Source organism: Palaemon carinicauda, chromosome 36 (assembly GCF_036898095.1).
Source record: "Palaemon carinicauda isolate YSFRI2023 chromosome 36, ASM3689809v2, whole genome shotgun sequence".
Lineage (NCBI taxonomy): Eukaryota > Metazoa > Arthropoda > Malacostraca > Decapoda > Palaemonidae > Palaemon > Palaemon carinicauda.
In genome coordinates, this window is record NC_090760.1 from 22,452,094 (window position 1) to 22,472,137 (window position 20,044).

The 20,044-nt window shown below is 42.3% G+C and overlaps 1 protein-coding gene across 5 annotated transcripts in view; it reads right to left on the reverse strand.

Annotated features, from left to right (window-relative positions):
* The window catches only part of LOC137628806 (eukaryotic translation initiation factor 2D-like), a 301,426-nt gene that overhangs the window by 135,519 nt on the left and 145,863 nt on the right, over positions 1 to 20,044 (reverse strand). For all 5 annotated transcript variants that reach the window (XM_068360030.1, XM_068360031.1, XM_068360032.1 and 2 more), the window contains exon 5: positions 3,769 to 4,018. In XM_068360030.1, the coding sequence (XP_068216131.1) occupies positions 3,769 to 4,018 (250 nt within the window). The remainder of the gene's footprint in view (positions 1 to 3,768; positions 4,019 to 20,044) is intronic.

A 20,044-nucleotide genomic window follows, 5' to 3' on the forward strand; every position in this document is an offset into this window, starting at 1 on the left:
CGTGAATAAACTCGAAGACCATAAGCGTATCCCAGAACGTCTTGCCGGAAGCACGACAGAGGAATAATTGAGGAGGTGTCAACAAGAAGTACTTGAGTACCTGGCCACAGGTGGCGCTGGTAAGTACACCCCCTTCTAGTATTGTGATAGCTGGCGTATCCCTCCATAGAATTCTGTCGGGCAACGGAGTTGACAGCTACATGATTATCGGGTAAGTTTAATATTGAAAATTAGCTATTTTCATCACTTGAAAAAGCTATATTAGCTTTGGAAGAATCAGTACAGTAATATAAACTGCAAAATTTTTCATATCTTTTAAGAGTTTTAATTCTATTTTTCCATCTTTCCAAAAGGTTTGAAAAGATTGAATAAGTCTTCATAGTTGATATTGTGAGAAATTCCTGCACTTTATAAAACTCCTAAGTTTTCATTTATATTTCTAAATATTTTATTCTCCTGGTATTAAGGGAAAGATGGAATAAAAGGTTTTGATGTGTAAACACTGGAGCTACGGGTATCCAAAGAGAGATCTGTTTTGGTCTTGAGGTCATCAACAGGAAGGGAAGATATGGCCATAGCTGAAGAGTCAGGAAGACTTTCCTTTCCCACATCAGCAGTGGTCATCAACAGTGTCATTTGGAAGTCAGCATATCCAAGGATTGGGAGGTCCTTATACCAAAGATCCATAGTTAGGTTTGTTTGCTTGTGTGTTTCTGCTTATATTTGGTTGTTTGTTTGTTCAAACTATTTGAGAATATTAAGAAGGTATCATACATTGGGAAGGAAATTTATATTTTCTAGACTCAGCACAGTAAGAGTATATTTTCCAGATGGTCAACTCCATACCCTACCCGTGGAATAGCCCCAAACCAGATATAAAGGCACAGGTGTGAGCTAATCCCACCTGTTACGACTGACATTTTAAAAATAATTAATCATATTTCCTTGTATCTGTAATGATGGCTTCTAACGAGAAGCTGAGTCCTACCCCCAAGGATTGGATCATCATCTCCCAGGATTCCAATGACTCAACCCTCCAGAACAGTTCCTCTTAAAAGGTCCAAAGCATCTTTGGTATTGTGGAGATCATCCAATACTCTCACATATATGTCTGAATGCAAAAACATCTCAACCATGATCCCTTATAACCCATTCATCTAAGCAGTGAGTACTGTATTAACAAAATGTGGAAATATCCATGCCATTTAACATATATACATACATATACCAAGGCACTTCCCCCAATTTTGGCAGGTAGCCGACATCAAACAAATGAAACAAAAAAGGGGACCTCTCCTCTCTACGTTCCTTCCAGCCTGACTAGGGACTCAACAAGTTCAACTGGTACTGCTAGGGTGCCACAGCCCACCCTCCCCCATTATCCACCACAGATGAAGCTTCATAATGCTGAATTCCCTACTGCTACTATCTCCACGGTCATCTAAGGCATTGGAGGAAGCAGCAGGGCCTACCGGAACTGCGTCACAATCGCTCGCCATTCATTCCTATTTCTAGCACGCTCTCTTGCCTCTCTCACATCTATCCTCCTATCACCCAGTACTTCTCCCATCAACTCTCGCATTCACCACCTTCTTTAGCAGACAGCCATTTTCCATTCTCTCAACATGGCCAAACCACCTCAACACATTCATATCCACTCTAGCTGCTAACTCATTTCTTACACCCGTTCTCACTCTCACCACTTCGTTGCTAACCCTATCTACTCGAGATACACCAGCCATACTCCTTAGACACTTCATCTCAAACACATTCAATTTCTGTCTCTCCATCACTTTCATTCCCCACAACTCCGATCCATACATCACAGTTGGTACAATCACTTTCTCATATAGAACTCTCTTTACATTCATGCCCAACCCTCTATTTTTTACTACTCCCTTAACTGGCCCCAATACTTTGCAACCTTCAATCACTCTCTGACGTACATCTGCTTCCACTCCACCATTTGCTGCAACAACAGACCCCAAGTACTTAAACTGATCCACCTCCTCAAGTAACCTTGCACCACCTTCCCTTCTTGTACATCTCATAACCTTACTCTTACCCACATTAACTCTAAACTTCCTTCTCTCACACACTCTTCCAAATTCTGTCACTAATCGGCCAAGCTTCTCTTCTGTGTCTGCAACTAGTACAGTATCATCCGCAAACAACAACTGATTTACCTCCCATTCATGGTCATTCTCGTCTACCAGTTTTAATCCTCGTCCAAGCACTCGAGCATTCACCTCTCTCACCACTCCATCAACATACAAGTTAAACAACCACGGCGACATCACACATCCCTGTCTCAGCCCCACTCTCACCGGAAACCAATCACTCACTTCATTTCCTATTCTAACACATACTTTACTACCTTTGTAGAAACTTTTCACTGCTTGCAACAACCTTCCACCAACTCCATATAACCTCATCACATTCCACATTGCTTCCCTATCAACTCTATCATAAGCTTTCTCCAGATCCATAAACGCAACATACACCTCCTTACCTTTTGCTAAATATTTCTCGCATATCTGCCTAACTGTAAAAATCTGATTCATACAACCCATTTAAAACCCATTCTAAAACCACCCTGTACTTCTAAGATTGCATTCTCTGTTTTATCCTTAATCCTATATATCAGTACTCTACCATAGTACCATAATAGTATCGATAAATAAACAACCAAATACGAATAAGGAAAATATTACTTATAGAGTGAGGAGAGCAAGACTAAAATGTTTATAAAATTATGGGGAGATCAGAGTAATAATGAATAGAAGAAATAGAATATAGAAATAAATTTTGTCAAATTTGGGGATAGTTTACCTAAGTTCAAGGGCCCTCTTGGCATCTAAAGGTTTTGACAAGGAAACGATGTTCCATGTTGAAGCAGAGAGATTATGCCAAGGCATTTTCTTGTTAAGAGGGATCAGAAGCAAAGGAGCTATAGAGCATCTTTGGCTTCACATTTGATACCGAGAATCCCTCTTGGACTACTTCTTCCTCTTCTCAAGCAAACTTCGCAGCTGCAGAGGCAGCCAAGAAAAGCACAAAGCAGGTGACGACAGATGGCAGGCTTTGACATAAACCTGACCCATTTTTTCCCATATTTATCTGAACACAATCATATCTCAGTACACTTCTCCATTCACCGCAAAGAAAAGAAAAAAAAAAAAATTTAGCCAAGATTGAAGGCGGCAGAAAGGGTACATCTGTGAACTTGCAGTCAAAGTCAAAAGTGAACATCTAGCTGTCTGATGGGTGGGCATTGCTTATCCACCTGCAGCTACATCTCCTAGAGGTTCTGATATACAAATCTCTTAGCATGAAAGTATACAAATGAAAACACTATCATACACAATATATGCAGCCAGCCGAGGCTGTGGCTAAAGTACGAATTACAAATCAGAACAATGGGTTTTGTGAATTTCTTGATTCTTTAGTTGAAACATTCCAGGAAGTTTCACTGAAATAATGCCTATCTCAAATATCTTATGAAGTTAACATTTAACCTATTTAGGTAGTCTTTCTGAATAGCTGTTGTATCACTGGTAGAGTATCTAAAGATGAGGAATTTTTGCAATGAGAGTAATGACAAAACTTTCATTAATTATGTCGTGAATATAGAATAACTGCTCAAATATAGAAAATCATTCACTTTACTGCATTAAAAAAGTGGCAAACTTTACTCCATAATGAAATTTTCAGTTAGACCATTATTATGAAACTACAGGCATATATGATTAATTCATCTATTCTCACCTTTGATGATTTTTTTATCTATCATTATTTTTGGTATTCCTAAAGATGGTGGTAAACTTTTTGAGCCCATAGCCCAAAGAGTATCCTTAAAAACGTGTAAGATGTTAACGCCCTTCCCCTGACAAGCTGCCATAAACATGTCCATGGAACTGTGCGCTGTACATCCAACAGCAACTGGTGCTTTGTTTTCTGTGGTATTCACTGCTACAGGGAATCCTTTTTCAAATTTTCCATAGGAACGAGGCGACATCTGCAAATTTCCAATTAGGGATTAAAATGTTTTCATAGAACTACATAAATTTAAAAAAAAAAATTCATTTATCAAATGCTAATGTTTGATTTTCATAATTAAGCATAATCATAATTATCAACTCTAATACAGAACAATTATTATTATTATTATTATTATTATTATTATTATTATTATCATTGTAATGATTACTTAAGCTATAACCCTAGTAGGAAAAGCAGGATGCTATAAGACTTAGGGCTCCAGCAGGGAAAAGTAGCCCGGTGAGGAAAGGAAATAAAGAAATAATCAAAATACAATAAAAGTAATGAACAATTGATATGAAATATTCTAAGAACAGTGACCACATTAAAATAGATCTTGCATATACAGACTATGAAGAGACACTCATGTCACCCTGTTCTATATAAATATATTTGCTGCAAGTTTTTCTACCGATTCAACTGCCCCCCAACTAAGAAGATCATTCCACAATTTGGTCATAGTTGGAATAAAACTTCTAGAACACTGTGTAGTATTGAGTCTTATAATGGAGAAGGCATGACTATTAGAATTAACTACATACCTAGTATTAGGAACAGGATTGTACTATCCGGAAAGATCTGAATGCAAAGGATGGTCATTTTAGGAAAAATCCTAGCAACATGCATAACAAATTAATTGGACGACAGTGCCAAATATTTGTTGTAATTGCCACATGGTGAAGTCCAAGAATAATTGTGGATGTCTTTGTGCTGGAAAAGAGTACCACTAATGACAAGATTGTTTGTTGAGCAGAAACTTATGAAATGTGCTCCATTTTCATTTGCAACTTTACCAAGACCCTCAACACCCATCACATTCTCTATACCTTGATCAATCCTTCCAACTTTAACATTGTAGTCACCCATCACAGTCATATCTCTTTCTGGGATCTCATCAATTACACTCGGCAGTTCTTCATAGTATTCATCTTTCCTTTCTTCAGTGGAAGCATTTGTTAGTGCATAGCAAACTATAATACTCATATTGCACTGCTCTGATTTAACTTAGCAAGTATTGAAAGTAATTAGTATTTTTCCTAACGATACAAACCTGGACCTATTTATAGGGATATATTTTTGGCAAAACAGAAAGACAAGCCATGATCATTTTAGCAAGGGATAACCATCCCCATCGCTAGTTAGCTGGCTATCCCACTCACTCACACACCTGTGTCGAGAACCCACTTTGCTTTTGGGCAGGGCTTTCTTGGAGGACAGGGCTGGCGGGCCAATTTGTATAAATAGCTCCAGTCTGTGTTGTTAGGAAAAAATACAAATTACCTTTATATTTGTTATTTGTTCCGACACTATATACAAACCCTCCAATATTTATAGGGATGATTTACCTCTTAGGAGAGAAGAAGTCCTCGCCAATTGGCTTTAGCATTTGACCTGGTGTTCTTCCTCATGTGATATATATCGTAGGGAGTTGGAACCCTCCCCTTGCTAAAATAGTTGTGCTTGGACGATTACCAGCCAGCGGAAGCTGTGTGTTTGTGATACTAGCAATATGGCTTGTCTAAGTAAATAGGATTTTTGGGCTCAAGCCATGTCATCCTGATGGAAGGTTCCTATTGGTAGCTTTCTAAGGGATATTTGGCTAAAGTGATATTCCCAGAGAATTGACCTTTAGGTTTCCAGAATACTAACTCCTGGCACGAATATCCTTAAAATTTCTCTTAAGGATATCGCATAAAATCAGGGGACGTATATCTTGATACGAGACAGCAATTTTCACCCCGAATAGCGTTTTCGCTTTGAGGGGGAAAGTGGCTAAACTGAAGGGGAGCCGTTATCAAGGTTACCCTTCCTCCCATACTATTACATGGCTCCAAGATGGCGCTCATTCCTATTTCAGTAGCAATTGCGCACGGTGGTTTTTCGTGTTATCTAACGTTTCTGATCGTTATTGTGGATTTAATATGCAATCTCCAGCTGCTTCTGCCTCTGGAAAGTTAAGTATTTATTCTTTACAGTGTAAAAATTTTAGCTCCTGCTTCACAGTGAAATTAGTTTGATTTAATGTGTTTTGGAGCTTGGCCGGTCACCAGAGGCGCCATGGGCGCTGTCGTTCGTTATGCATGTGTTATTTAGTTAGCAGAACAACATTCCCAGTGGTAATAGCATTAATAAAATATGAAAGCTATTTAGGCACAATTATACTAGTAAAGATATATTGTGCATACAAATTTCCTCTTCCTTATGTCGATCGTATACGTTAGAGTTTCGGTGATTTAGGTAACCGAGATCTCGCCCTGCGCTAGGTTACCTAGCCTATGCGCTTTAGTATACTTTCATTATCCTCGGTTACCCTCGTGTATCGTTTTATCAATTCAACAGGAGATAGTATATCTCCTAGAATTAATTATATAAATCGATACTCGTCTCCTGTGGAGATTTAAGGGTAATCCCTCCTTCCCTCTGAGTGCCGCCATAGGCGACAACGCTATCTTAGTCTTGCCATAGAGTATTTCACTCAGGCTTGACTAGGCTAGTGTTTTCTGTCTCCCACCCTTGCCGGCGAGTATACCGGCTTGGGTTTTCAACAGAACCTCAGAGTATTCAGTCTTTCTGCCGGCAGCCGATCGGCAGGGTGAGTAGTCACTCTCCTGCCAGTTTAGAGCTGTCGGCATTGGAGGCTAAGCCTCCTTAGGCCGCACTTGAAGTGGTAGTATGATGCCGCCACCTTCTCCCCTGCGGTCTAGAAGACTAGTCCTGTTTCGGCAGACCCTACGCCGATACTGAAACAAAGTTTCACCCTTGTGTGGAAGTGGCGGCAATCCTGCCGCCTTCTTCTACACTTGATATCGGACCCTTTTCCCTGCCCCTCTCTGTCCTTTAGTGATGGCCTAGCTATCGCAATCCTCTAGCCGTCGTCTTGCAATCTCACCGCCTGCCGGGTAGATTGTGGTGCCGGCCGGGGTCCTACATAAGCAGCTGTATAGTCACTCATTCTTTCCCTTATGGACGTAAGGCTCCGGGAAAGGTTGTGCTGGCTGTGACAGCTGCCGGTGGGAGACCCCTCTGCTGCCGAGTGTTCTTCAGTTCTCCCTTGGACTGCCATCCACATTCCTGAAAACGGCAATGACCGGCAAGGGATCTTGTGGCTGGATGGAAGCTTGAATGATGCATTCTCCCCTTCCATTTGAACCCTCATTCTGGAGAAAGGCAATAAGGTTATATACTTACACCCTTATTTATTGTAAACATACATTTCAATAAGGCAGCCCTTCACTCCATGCTTTCTCTCTCTCTGTCAGCTAGTGCTGCCATTTACTAACCCAGCCAGCAGCATGTCGGCTGGACCGGTGCCGTCAGGTACTTACTCAGTCGGCGGCATGCCGGCTGGACCGATCGGACTGTGCCGCCAGGTGCTGGCCTAGCAGGCAAGATTCCGGATGAACTACAGTATGTGATTATAAAGTAGCCAGTATATTTGCAGTATAGTATACACTGCAGACGGAAAACTATAGTATATATTATACAGTGGTTATTTTCCAAAATACCTTGTGTATCCTTGCACAGTCTATTGCTGAGACCAATCCTATATTGAAAGAAAAGAATTTCTACAATACTCTGATTAGAAATCAGTTAATAACTTACCCCACAATATTAAATAATTTAAGAAAGGTCAGTGGTAGTATACAGTGAACCCTCGCTACTTTGCGGTTCGACAATCGCGGATTCACCACTTCGCGGGGTTTTCCCATAACCCATATATATATACATATCGCGGATTTTCCGGAAAATTCGAAAATACCGCGAAATCTGAAGATAAACAAATACGATATTTTGTTACCTGTAATTCCATTAATACTGTAATTAGTAATATCTGCTCTTACTGATTGTTCATTGCATTACATATGATATATAATTCAGCACAGAAAGAAATAAAACACGAAAAGAGAATGTGATCATACGATAATTCAGTACGTAGTAAAATTAAATCGAACATGAAACGCAAATCAGATGCAGTCATACCATATTAGAATGGTGTGTACTGTAATGGATGTGCTTCTTTTCCATGAATCTTTTGTATGTATACGTACGTAGTACAGTACTGCATCCAATAATATTCTTTGTTGCAAAAATCACATTTCGAATAAGTACTGTAAGCGTACGAGAGAGAGAGAGAGAAAGAGAGAGAGAGAGAGAGAGAGGCGTAAAATAGCGTACGTACGTAAATTTTTATTATTATTGTTATTATTATTATTATTGTTGTTGTTGTTAATAAAATTATTATTGTTATTATTATTAATCATTATTATTACTGTATTATTATTACTGTACAGTATTATTATCATTATTTATTATTATTACGGTATTGTACTTAATCTACGTACGTTCAGTATGCGCGGGGGCATCTTCTATGAGTAACCAACGCACCATAGTACTGTAAGACGGGTTGTGATTGGTTCAAGCGCTGATAGATGACGAATCAAAACTCAAGTTTTGTTATCTAGCCTGTGATTGGTGTTTTGCCCGCATCTTCTACCCGCAGCATCAAAGTTCTCGCGGGGCTGCATCGTTCACTTTCTCTTTCCGCGTATTGCTGAGTAGACGTTCTTAACTTTGTGAAGTTTAATCTGTGCTGTGTGCGACTGTTTTAAGTTGAACTTTTTGTTGAACTTTCTGTTACAATGGCTCCCAAGCGTTCTGCTTCTAGTAAGGCTGGTAGTGAGCCTAAACGCCACCGAAGAATGATGACGATAGCTGAGAAGGTTACGCTTCTCGACATGTTAAAAGATGGTAGAAGTTACGCGGCCGCCGGCCGCCATTTTGGCATCAACGAATCCACCGTTCGCTACATCAAGAAGGACGAGGCGAACATTAGAAAGACTGCTGCAATCACCTTTAGCAGATCAGCGAAGCGAGTCGTTACAACGCGTAATAAAACGATCGTACGCATGGAAGGTGCTTTAGCTGTGTGGATTGCCGACTGCCGGAAGAAGAACATAGCGTTGGATACGAACACCATCCAAACAAAGGCTTTGAGCTTGTATGAGAATTTTGCTGCAAAGGAACCTAAAGAGGACGACGGCAACCAAGCTGAAGATGATGATGATGCAGATGATCCTCAACCAGGGACATCCACTGATTCCCAGCCTCAGAAACGTTTTTCCGCAAGCAAAGGATGGTTCGCGAAGTTTCAGAAACGCTTCGCCCTGAAAAGCGTTTCCCTGCATGGGGAGTCTGCTTCCGCTGACACTGCCGCTGCTGAAACTTACGTGAACCAGACTTTCAAGAACATTATCGCTGAAGGTGGATACAAGCCGGAACAAGTCTTTAATATGGATGAAACCGGCTTGTTTTGGAAGAGAATGCCGTCGCGAACTTTCCTGTTCAAAGAGGAAGCCAAAGCCTCTGGCTTTAAGGCATTCAAGGATCGCGTTACCCTCGTGATGTGTGGCAATGCTGCTGGATTTTTGTTAAAGCCGGGGCTTATTTACAAGTCGAAAAATCCTCGCGCTTTGAAAAACAAAAATAAGAATCTCCTTCCCGTGTACTGGATGCATAATCAAAAAGCATGGATTACGAAGATGCTGACCTCCAACTGGTTCCACCAGTGTTTCATCCCGCAAGTCCATGAATATCTCTTAGAGAAGGGCTTGCCATTCAAGATCCTTCTCCTTATGGATAACGCTGGTGGACACGCAACTGACCTGTCGCGTGAGGGCATTCAGGTTGAGTTCCTGCCACCCAACACCACATCATTAATTCAACCAATGGACCAGGGGGTTATCAGGGCGTTCAAGGCCCTCTACACGAAGAATACCTTGGCGGACCTCGTTGCGTGTGTGGATGCTGCCCAAGATGACGAGGATGAAGACTTCAACTTGAAGGCGTACTGGCGGCAGTACACCATAGCCACGTGCCTGCAGAATATTCAAAAGGCACTTCAAGAGATGAAACCTGCAACCGTAAATGCGAGCTGGAAGAAGCTGTGGCCCGATATTGTTTACGACGACAAGGGATTTACTCCGTCGGAAATCCAACACTCTGCAATACGGAAATCTGTGCAGTTGGCTGCCATAATTGGGGGTGACGGGTTTGGCGACATGACGAGTGAAGACGTCGACGAGTTGTTGGACTGCCATTCCCAGCCCCTAACTGACGCAGACCTCGAAGACCTGACGAAATCGGCAAGTGAGGAAGAGAGTGAGGGTACCCAGGAAGAGACCCAAGAAAATGTCGAAGAAACGGGCTTAACATTAGAACGGCTCGCCAAGTTCTGCAACCATATGAAGGAGGCGAAAGAAATGTTGCAAGAGTGGGACGAGGATATGGTTCGCTCGATGCAATTCTGCAACAAGGTTGATGACATCACGACTCCCTACAGGATGCTCTTGGATCGAAAAAAGAAGCAGCGGCAACAACTTCCGATCACAATGTTTTTTCAGCCTCGCAAAAAAGAGCCAGTTCCTCCTGCTAGTACGCCTTCGGAAGAAATTGAAGAAGTTGAAGAGGTGTCCCAGGAAAAGACACCTCCGTCTGAAGAGACGTAAAATACTATCATTGACTGCACAGTAGAACACATCATCAGCTTCATCATCATCATTTCTACTGTGCAGCAAATTCATCGCCATCGTCATTCAAGTTTTTCTTGAACTTCTTTCGTGGTGAGTACAGTAACAATCTTTATTTTTTACTTTAACCTGTTTTATAGTTTAGTAATGTACGTACTGTATGCATTAAGTTAAAGGGAAGGTTTTAAAAGTCTACATGTTGTAACCTATCATATTTTTTTTGTTTAAAATTTACATTTACGTACGTAAAACAATCAATCTCTCTCTCTCTCTCTCTCTCTCTCTCTCTCTCTCTCTCTCTCTCTCTCTCTCTCTCTCTCTCTCTCTCTCTCTCTCAAATTGTTTTCCTGCTTTGCTACGTACAAGTACTGTATAATTTATATTTGTAAGGTAACATATTTTGTAAATGCTTTTACTGTAAATACTGTATGTACTGTATCATTATTTATCACTATCATCATGCGTGTTAAATGACTTGTTTGTTCTGAGCGTGGTTGTTTACTGAGCGTACACGCCGTCGTTTCAGGCGGCGTCATAAAGAAAAAGATTTCATTTGGAAGTCCTAAGAAAAATACGTAAACTAAAACATTGGTAATAAAAAAATCAACATACAGTACTGTATAATCAATATAATCGATGCAAAAACTAACCATACGTACATATATGTGTACACTAAATGAGTTTGTTTCTTCATTATGATCAGAGATGAACGTAAACAAAACATTGGTTGCCATTTTTTATCGTGCTTTTTAGTGTTTAGGAAACACATGATATAAAATCGCCTTTAATATTTGTGCCTGTTTTAGTTTAGGGTGCTGTAGTACATGCATTAAGTGTTCTGTACATTAAAGGGTGGTTTGTTAACAGTACTACGTACAAGGGAAGGTTTTAAAAGTCCGAATATACATGTTAAATAAATAGGTAAATATGCTGTCACTACTTCGCGGATTTTCACCTATCGCGCCCGCGTCTGGAACCTATCTACCGCGATAAACGAGGGTTCACTGTACACTTATTCTATCCCTAGAGGTTAGAACCCTTCTCTTTTGAGTTTGCCCGGATAAAGGAAACTCTATAACCTTAATATTGGGAGGAGGTCACAGCAATTGGCTGGAAAGGAGACACAAGTATGTGTCTTTCCTTCCTATTTCCCTTCTAGCTTACTATCCTAAGCTATAATGGTTAAAATATTAACATTTTGCATAATTTGTTTATCATGTGAGATAAACAACCTTATACTCACTTAAATTTCTTTTCTTTACACGAGGAACCCCAGATGAAATGCGATGCGATCTGCAACCATAGAAGTAGGAACTTCTACGGTCACAAAGCGTGCAGGTCTCATGCCCCCTGCACCATCACTACCGAAAACCTGCGGTACTGGGACCCCCAGGACTGCAACTTCTGCCGGACCTTGGTGATCGAAGGTTTCGACGACCCCAAGTCAACGGAGTCGAGGGATGCGGAACGAGTAAAGCTGCGCAAGTGGGTACGAGGGTTCCAGAAGAACTCTCCGGGACCATACCTACCTACCGATAGGATGCGTAGCTTGCTGTTCCCGAAAGCGGGTGATGAAGTTGTCATGCCTCAAGCACGACCCAGACCTCCCTGCGTCCAGATTGCCATCGAGACGGATGTCAGTGAGGCGTTGCAAGGCATGGACATCCACCAGGAGGGAAGGATGTCAGAAGTGTCCACAGACACGGAAAAGGATCTACAAAAGGATGATCCTGAGGAGGAGTCTACTCTACCTCCGGAAGAAGATGATGATGTTGAGTCGGAGTCCCTTCCGTCTGTGCCGGCACCGGAGCCGTTACCCTCAACATCTTCAGCTTCTACCCCCTCCATTGGACAACATGAGCCCAACACTGGCCCATCTTATGGCCTTAATGGAGAACATTCGCAAGCAAGGCGAAGCAAGGAAAGCGAGACTCGAAAGAGAGCTCCGTGAAGCTCGTCTTAACGCCTCCCGAGGGTCATACAAGCAACCCAGAGTTCAAGACCTCCCAGCCTGCTCCAAAACCAATCCCTGGAGGTTGGCGGAGTCTATGCCAATTACTAACGGCAAACTCTACATCTCGGAGAAGATGGGAGCCGTCCCCTTAGACGACATCCAGTGTTGGCCAAGCTTTAACGCTTACCCTGATTGCTTCATTCGACTGAAGCATGAACCAACGCCAAAAGAGGAGACGGAACCGAAGGAGGTCATGGCTTTCGACCACGATAAGGCACAGGCTCTCTTGTCGAGTAGCCTGAAAAAGACGGGCTATTCAAACTCGAAAGTGTCCGCCTTGAGCAAGAAACATCCTACCTTTCTTGCTCCTGCTTAAATAGCCTTCCCCTTTTACGTCGAAGGCATTTAAAACTGTTGCCAAGGCAGTGGAGGCAGGCAAACCATGCCCTGCACTAGAGGAGTGCAGGCCTCTATCGTTAACCTTGTCCAAGGAAGAGAAGGAATGGAAGGAAGTCCACCTCACCTTCTCAGTAGAGAAACTGGACGCACACATCGCTGGACGACAGTTTAGCGAGAATCTCCCTAAACTTTCTGACTTTCTCTTGCGCAGGGAACAAGAGACGAAGGAGAGACTTGCTGCATCCTTATCCCTATAAAACTGCATAGAGATGTGTGCAGGCCAAAGAAGTACCCGACATGCTCATGGTCCTGGCTAAAATGCATATGGCCACCCTAGTAAAGGACCTGTATGCTTTCATGAAGGCTAGGAGAGCCTGTAGAGAGTTCGTGTTCGCTGCTGCAACAGTGAAACACGAACCCAGGAAGCTGATATCTTCTAACATCTGGGGTAAAGACCTCTTCCCGAACGAAGTAGTCAGAGAGGTAGTAGAGAAAGCCACCACGGACAATAGGAACCTTCTCCAGAAGTGGGGCCATCTCCTCAAAGAGGAAGTCTTCCCCGGATGCGGGTCCCCAACCTAAAAGGAAGACGAAAAGCCTAGACTTCCCCCTCGGCCTGCTCAACAACATTCCACAGTCACCATAACCGCGGCGCCCAAATTGGTGGCCCAACCACAGACCACCTTCCACGTGGTGCCTCAACAGCTGGTTGCCCAGTCACCAGCATTCAACCCCAGGTTTGAGAGGCAAACCACTACCTTTCGGCCGAAAGGTAAAGGATCCAGACGGGGCTCCTCTAGACATCCCTCAAGAGGTAGGGGAGGACACGGTCGAGGAGGTAAACCCTCCGATCAATCGAAGCAAGGAAATGCTTCCGGTAGGAGGGAGGCTCCCGACATTTTCAGGATCGTTGAACCTTCGATCCTTAGGCCCACGGCCTAATCAAGAATGGACTAGGATGGAAATGGAACAAGTCTCCACCATCATTTCCTCAATTCTTCCAACACTCCACCCCCTCATTAGAAGAATATACCTTAAGAGCTCTTGAGCAAACAGTTATAAGGAAAGCAAAGTCCATCAAATTCCAGGGAAGGCTGTTTTGTGTTCCCAAGAAGGACTCAGACAAACTCAGAGTCATTCTGGACTTGTCGCCACTCAACAAGTTCATAGAAAACAGGAAGTTCAGGATGTTAACCCTTCAACACATAAGGACCCTGTTACCCAAAGGGGCGTTCAGTCTCAATAGACCTGGCAGATGCTTATTGGCACCTTCTAGTCAGTCGCCCCCTCTCCTCCTACCTAGGATTCAAGTTACAGAAGAAAAAGTATGTTCTCAGAGCCATACCCTTCGGACTAAACATAGCCCCAAGGATCTTCACGAAACTTGCAAACGTAGTCGTGCAACAACTACGCCTAAAGGTGTTCAGGTAGCAGCGTACCTGGACGAATGGCTGGTGTGGGCAGCATCTGAAAAGGCTTGTCTGCAAGCATCCAAGAAAGTGATCTCGTTCCTGGAACATCTGGGATGCAAGATCAACTTCAAGAAGTCTCGACTCTCTCCAGCTCAAGAGTTTCAATGGCTGGAAATCCATTGGAACCTGAGGTCACATAGCCTCTCTGTTCCAATGAGGTCACACCACCTCTCCATTCCCTCAGGGAAGAGGAGGGAGATCGCAGGGTCTGTCAAGAGACTACTGAAATCAGACAGGATCTCAAGACGCCAACAGGAAAGAGTACTGGGCTCTCTCCATTTTGCAGCAGTAACAGACCCAGTGCTAAGAACACAGCTGAAAGATGCATCAGGAGTCTGGAGAAGATACGCATTAAACGCTTGAAGAGATCTAAAAAGACCGATACCGGCCATACTACGATCACTTCTCAAGCCGTGGTCGAAGGCCAAGGGACTAACGAGGACTGTGCCCTTGCAACCACCTCTGCCAACGGTGACCATCCACATGGATGCCTCGACGGAAGGATGGGGAGATCACTCCCATCAAAGGAAAGTCCAAGGGACTTGGTCATCTCTGTTCAAGGCCTTTCACATCAATATTTTGGAGGCCATGGCAGTCCTCTTGACGTTGGAAAAACTCTCCCCTCGCAGATCAGTCCACACCAGGCTGATCTTGGTCAGCGAAGTGACAGCGAGATGTCTGAACCGACAAGGCTCGAGATCGCCCCATATCAACCATGTGATATTAGCCATCTTTCGTCTAGAGAAAAAGAAGAGATGGCACTTATCAGCAGTTCACTTACAAGGGTTCCGCAGTGTGACAGCGGACGCTCTATCCAGGCTCAAGCCGATAGAGTCAGAATGGTCCCTAGACACACTCATTCTCCTTCATCCTGAAACAAGTCCCAGAACTGCAGATCGATCTCTTCGCGACGAGCGACAACAAGAAACTACCTCGATATGTAGCCTCATACGAAGACCCTTTGGCGGAGGCAACGGACGCCATGTCCCTCGGTTGGAACGAATGGACCCGGATTTACCTGTTACCTCCAACCGATTTCCTGCTGAAGGTCCTCAACAAGCTGAGATCCTTCCAAGGAACGGCAGCTCTAGCGGCCCCCAAGTGGCCCAAGAGCAAATGATTCCCTCTAGTGATGGAACTGAAGCTGAGGCTGGTCCCTCTACCGAATCCAGCATTATCTCAACGGGTTCAGAAGTCAACTGTCTTCGCTTCATCACAGAGAACCCAAAACCTTCATCTCATGATTTTCTCGCCTTAGCGGTTAAGAAAAGATTTGGGATCTCAAAAGGCAGTATAGACTTCTTAGAAGAATACAAGTCCAAGTCAACTAGAAGACAAAATGAATCATCTTGGAAAAAGTGAGTTGCTTTCGTTAAAGCAAAAGGACCGAAAGAAATCTCAAAAGACTTTTGTCTGTACTTCTCTACCCACCTTCATGAACAAGGTCTGACTGCCAACACGATAACTACGTGTAAGTCAGCCTTGACTAGACCTCTTCTATACGCCTTCCAAGTGGACCTGATGAACGAAATCTTTAACAAGATCCCGAAGGCACGCGCTAGACTTAGGCCTGCAGCTCCTCCGAAGCCCATTTCATGGTCCTTGGACAAGGTCCTACATTATCCTTCAACTGTGAACAATGAAGATTGTTCTCTTAAGGATCTAACCCAAAAGGTTATTTTCCTGTTCGCTATAGCCTCACAGCTAGTTAGTGAAATAGTAGCTCTATCAAGAAACGAGGGCCACATTCAGTTCACAGAAGTGGGAGAACTGAATCTCTTTCCTGATCCAACCTTTCTCGCCAAGAACGAGCTACCCACTAAGAGATGGGGTCCCTGGAGAATCTGCCCTCTGAAGGAAGATGTCTCTCTGTGTCCAGTAGAGTGTCTAAGGTCTATCTTCGAAGAACTTCAGACTTCAGGGGAGGACAGCTCTTCAAAGGAGAAACTTCAGGATCAAACTTATCCCTAAAACAACTGAGGGCGAAGCTCACCTACTTCATTTGCAGAGCGGATCCTGACAGTACACCCGCAGGTCATGATCCAAGAAAAATTGCTTCATCACTGAACTTTTTTCAGTATATGGACTTTGAGCGTCTTCGATCATATACTGGATGGAAGTCATCCAGAGTGTTCTACAAACACTATGCAAAGCAAGTGCACGAACTAAAGCATTACGTGGTGGCGGCAGGTAGTGTATTAAAACCTGTCGTCTAGTGCTGCGATGGACAGTGAATTGATTGGGACTATCAATTAGGGTGAAAAGGTGTTGACACTTCCAGTGCGATACTTTTTAAGTGGGTGTCACCATGGTGACACTAAGACTGTTCAAAATCTCAGGTGTGGAATTATACAGATAACACTTGTGCCGTGTGTACATAGTACACAGTGTTGACAGTATACAACATTTACAGAAAATTATAATAGAAAATTTTATCAAAATTTTCAAATTTCAGAGTAGCACTAATCATTTCTTCCCTTTCAGGTCACTATCTTCAAAGTTGGCGGGGCAACCACCTCCCTTGAAACCTTAGAAGTCTGACATTCCCAACACATCTGGCACATATTCCTGATTACACTAATCAAAGATGTGCTAAACGAGTAGACAGAGCATTGCAGTCAATTTTCCAATCCCTAGAGAATATTCTGGAGGTTTGTCTTGGCAACTAGGTCTATCAGGACATTGAAGGTGACTACCGGGACTACCGAGCCATCTGGGTTCAACTTCACTAGCAAACCCATGTGCACTTAAAGGTCAGACCAACATCTATAGGGCAGATAGGAACGTGCAACTCGAGATACAGGAACCTGGGAGTAGATCATCTTAATGACAGACAGGATCTGTTGATGATGATCTTGGATCTTGGCCACCCGACTAAAGGACAAAAGAACATTCCCAGAGAACATTCCATAATCAGGTTTTGGGTCAGTCATCTTTGTTTATGTTAACTACTTGTTTAGTTGTCTGTGTACATACTGTTATCTGAATGTTTATGATAACTACTTGTTTAGTTGTTTGTGTACATACTGTTACCTGAAAACAACTTAACTACTTTACTGTAAATATCCAATCCATTGTAACATTACTCATATGATATTTATCTTTTGTTTACTATAACTATAAAACTGTAAATAAGTTGGTCAGTGTATATAAAGATTCTGAAGGAATAGGAATAAAGCACAGCACGCAGTTTTGGAGTTTTATATTTCTACCAAAGAAAATCAACATGGTGGCAGCGGTTATTTAAAGAATCAAAAAGAAAAAAAAAAAAGAAGCCTATTGATACAAATCGTGTTTTCCTGAAGAAAATGGCTGAATCTGTGTTTCGTTTGCCTCCACCATTAGACCCTTTGGATGATAATCTTGCTGATACTTTCAAAAAATGGAGGAGACAAGTGGACATCTACATGACAGCAAGCGGAGCTAGTTTGAAACCCAAGAAAACAAAGGTTGCAATTATACTCCATTGCGCAGGACCACAAATTGTCGAAATATTTGACCAGTTTAATTTTGAAACAGAGGAGCAGAAAGATAATCCTGATGATGTAATTAGGAAATTAGAAGAGTATTGTTGTCCTCGTACCAGTGAAGTGTTACAGTCCTTCAGGTTTTGGAAAATTTCATACAAACAGCCATTTAATTCATTTTTGATAGAACTCAAGGTTCAGGCCGATAAATGTAATTTTCAAGAAAAAGAGCGAATGATAAGGGATAAAATTGTGTTTTCAGTGACAGGGAAACTACAGGAGCTGCTACTTCGAGAAAGAAACTTAAATTTAGAAAAAGCTGTCGAGATATGTTTGGCTTATGAAGCAACCGTTAATTGTGCTAAAGAGATGTGCGAAGTTGGCTCTGAGAATGTTAATAAGGTGAACAATTGGAGAACCAAAGCTACTGATAGTTCCTTTAATAAGGATTTTTCGGACTCAAAAAATATGGACAGGTATGCCGTGAAGTGTCGATTTTGTGGGTATAAGCAGGAATTTGAAAAATTAAAATGCCCAGCATGGGGAAAAGTCTGTGAAGCATGTAAAGGAAGAAACCATTTCAAGGCTGTGTGTAAGAAAACAGTTAAAATTGTTAAAGAGAAGAACGAAGAAGCAGATGAAGGCTACGATCATTACATGTGGATGGCACCGGTTGAAATGAAAAATTCTAATAGATTAACTGCATTACTAATAGTAAACGATACCGAGGTTAGATTTCATTTGGATACGGGTGCTGACGTGAATGCAATATGTCAAAGGTATGTCAAAAAGGATCAAGTGCGACCAACGTCTGTGAAACTCGCCATGTGGAATAAATCCAAGCTTTCGCCCATTGGCGAGACGACATTGAATGTGAAGAACCCCAAAAATGATGAAATTAGAAGTGTAACCTTCATTGTGGTTTCAAATGACCTAATGTGTTTACTTGGGTCAAAGACATGTCAAGAGATGGGATTCGTGTTTGTCAATGGTAAAGCATTTGTATCAAAAATTGACATTGACCATGAGATGAGCAACCTTGGTGACCTTGGAGAGGTTAAACTTAATGTAGATTCTGCATTACCAGCAAGAATATTACCGTGCCGACGTTTACCGATTGCATTAAAATCAAAGGTTCAAAAAGAGTTACACTCTCTTGTGAAAAGAGGAGTTTTGATTCCGGAGACTGAACCAACTGACTGGGTTAGTCAAATGGCAGTAGTTCAAAAAACAAATGGAAAGTTAAGAATATGTATAGATCCTCAGCCACTCAACAAAGCTCTTAAAAGGGAATATTACACATTACCAATTTTGGAGGATATACTGCCAAGTCTAAAACATGCCAAGATATTTAGCAAACTGGATGTTCAAGAGGCTTTTTGGCATATACGGCTAGATGAAGAATCCAGCAAGTTGACAACAATGATTACCCCTTTTGGTAGATATCGATGGGCTCGTTTACCTTTCGGGCTGAAGGTGAGCAGTGAAATATTTCAGCGAAAATTGAATGAGGCATTGGAGGGGCTTCGGGGTGTATACTGTGTAGCTGATGATATTGTGGTCGTTGGTTTTGGAAATGAGGAACACAACGCAATGCGTGATCACGAACAAAATCTTCAGTCACTACAGAAGCGTTGTCAAGAAAAAAAGATCAAACTAAATGAAGAGAAATCGGTTTATAGAAAAAAGGAAATCGCATTCATGGGACATCGTTTAACATCAGCTGGTGTGACGGTTGATGAAAATAAGGTAAAGGCCATTAAAGAAATGCCTGCCCCTACCGATATTTCAGGAATTCGGAGGTTTTGTGGAATGGTACAATATCTATCAAGGTTTTTACCCAATCTGGCTGATGATTTAGAACCTATCCGAGAGCTGACAAGAAAGAACTCAAAGTTTGAATGGAATGATAAGTGCACTCGCGTTTTCTCAGTGATCAAGGAAAAGGTCACCTGTACACCAGTTCTAGCTTATTTTGATCAAAGTAAGGAGCTTGTATTACAGGTTGACAGCAGCAAGGATGGTATTGGTGCAGTCATTATGCAGGAAGGACGTCCGATAGAATACGCATCAAGGACCTTAGGTAGAAGCGAACGTAACTGGGCTCAGATTGAAAAGGAAGCTCTTGCTGTGGTTTTTGGTTTAGAGCGATTTGACCAGTATACTTTTGGGCGACGTGTTATT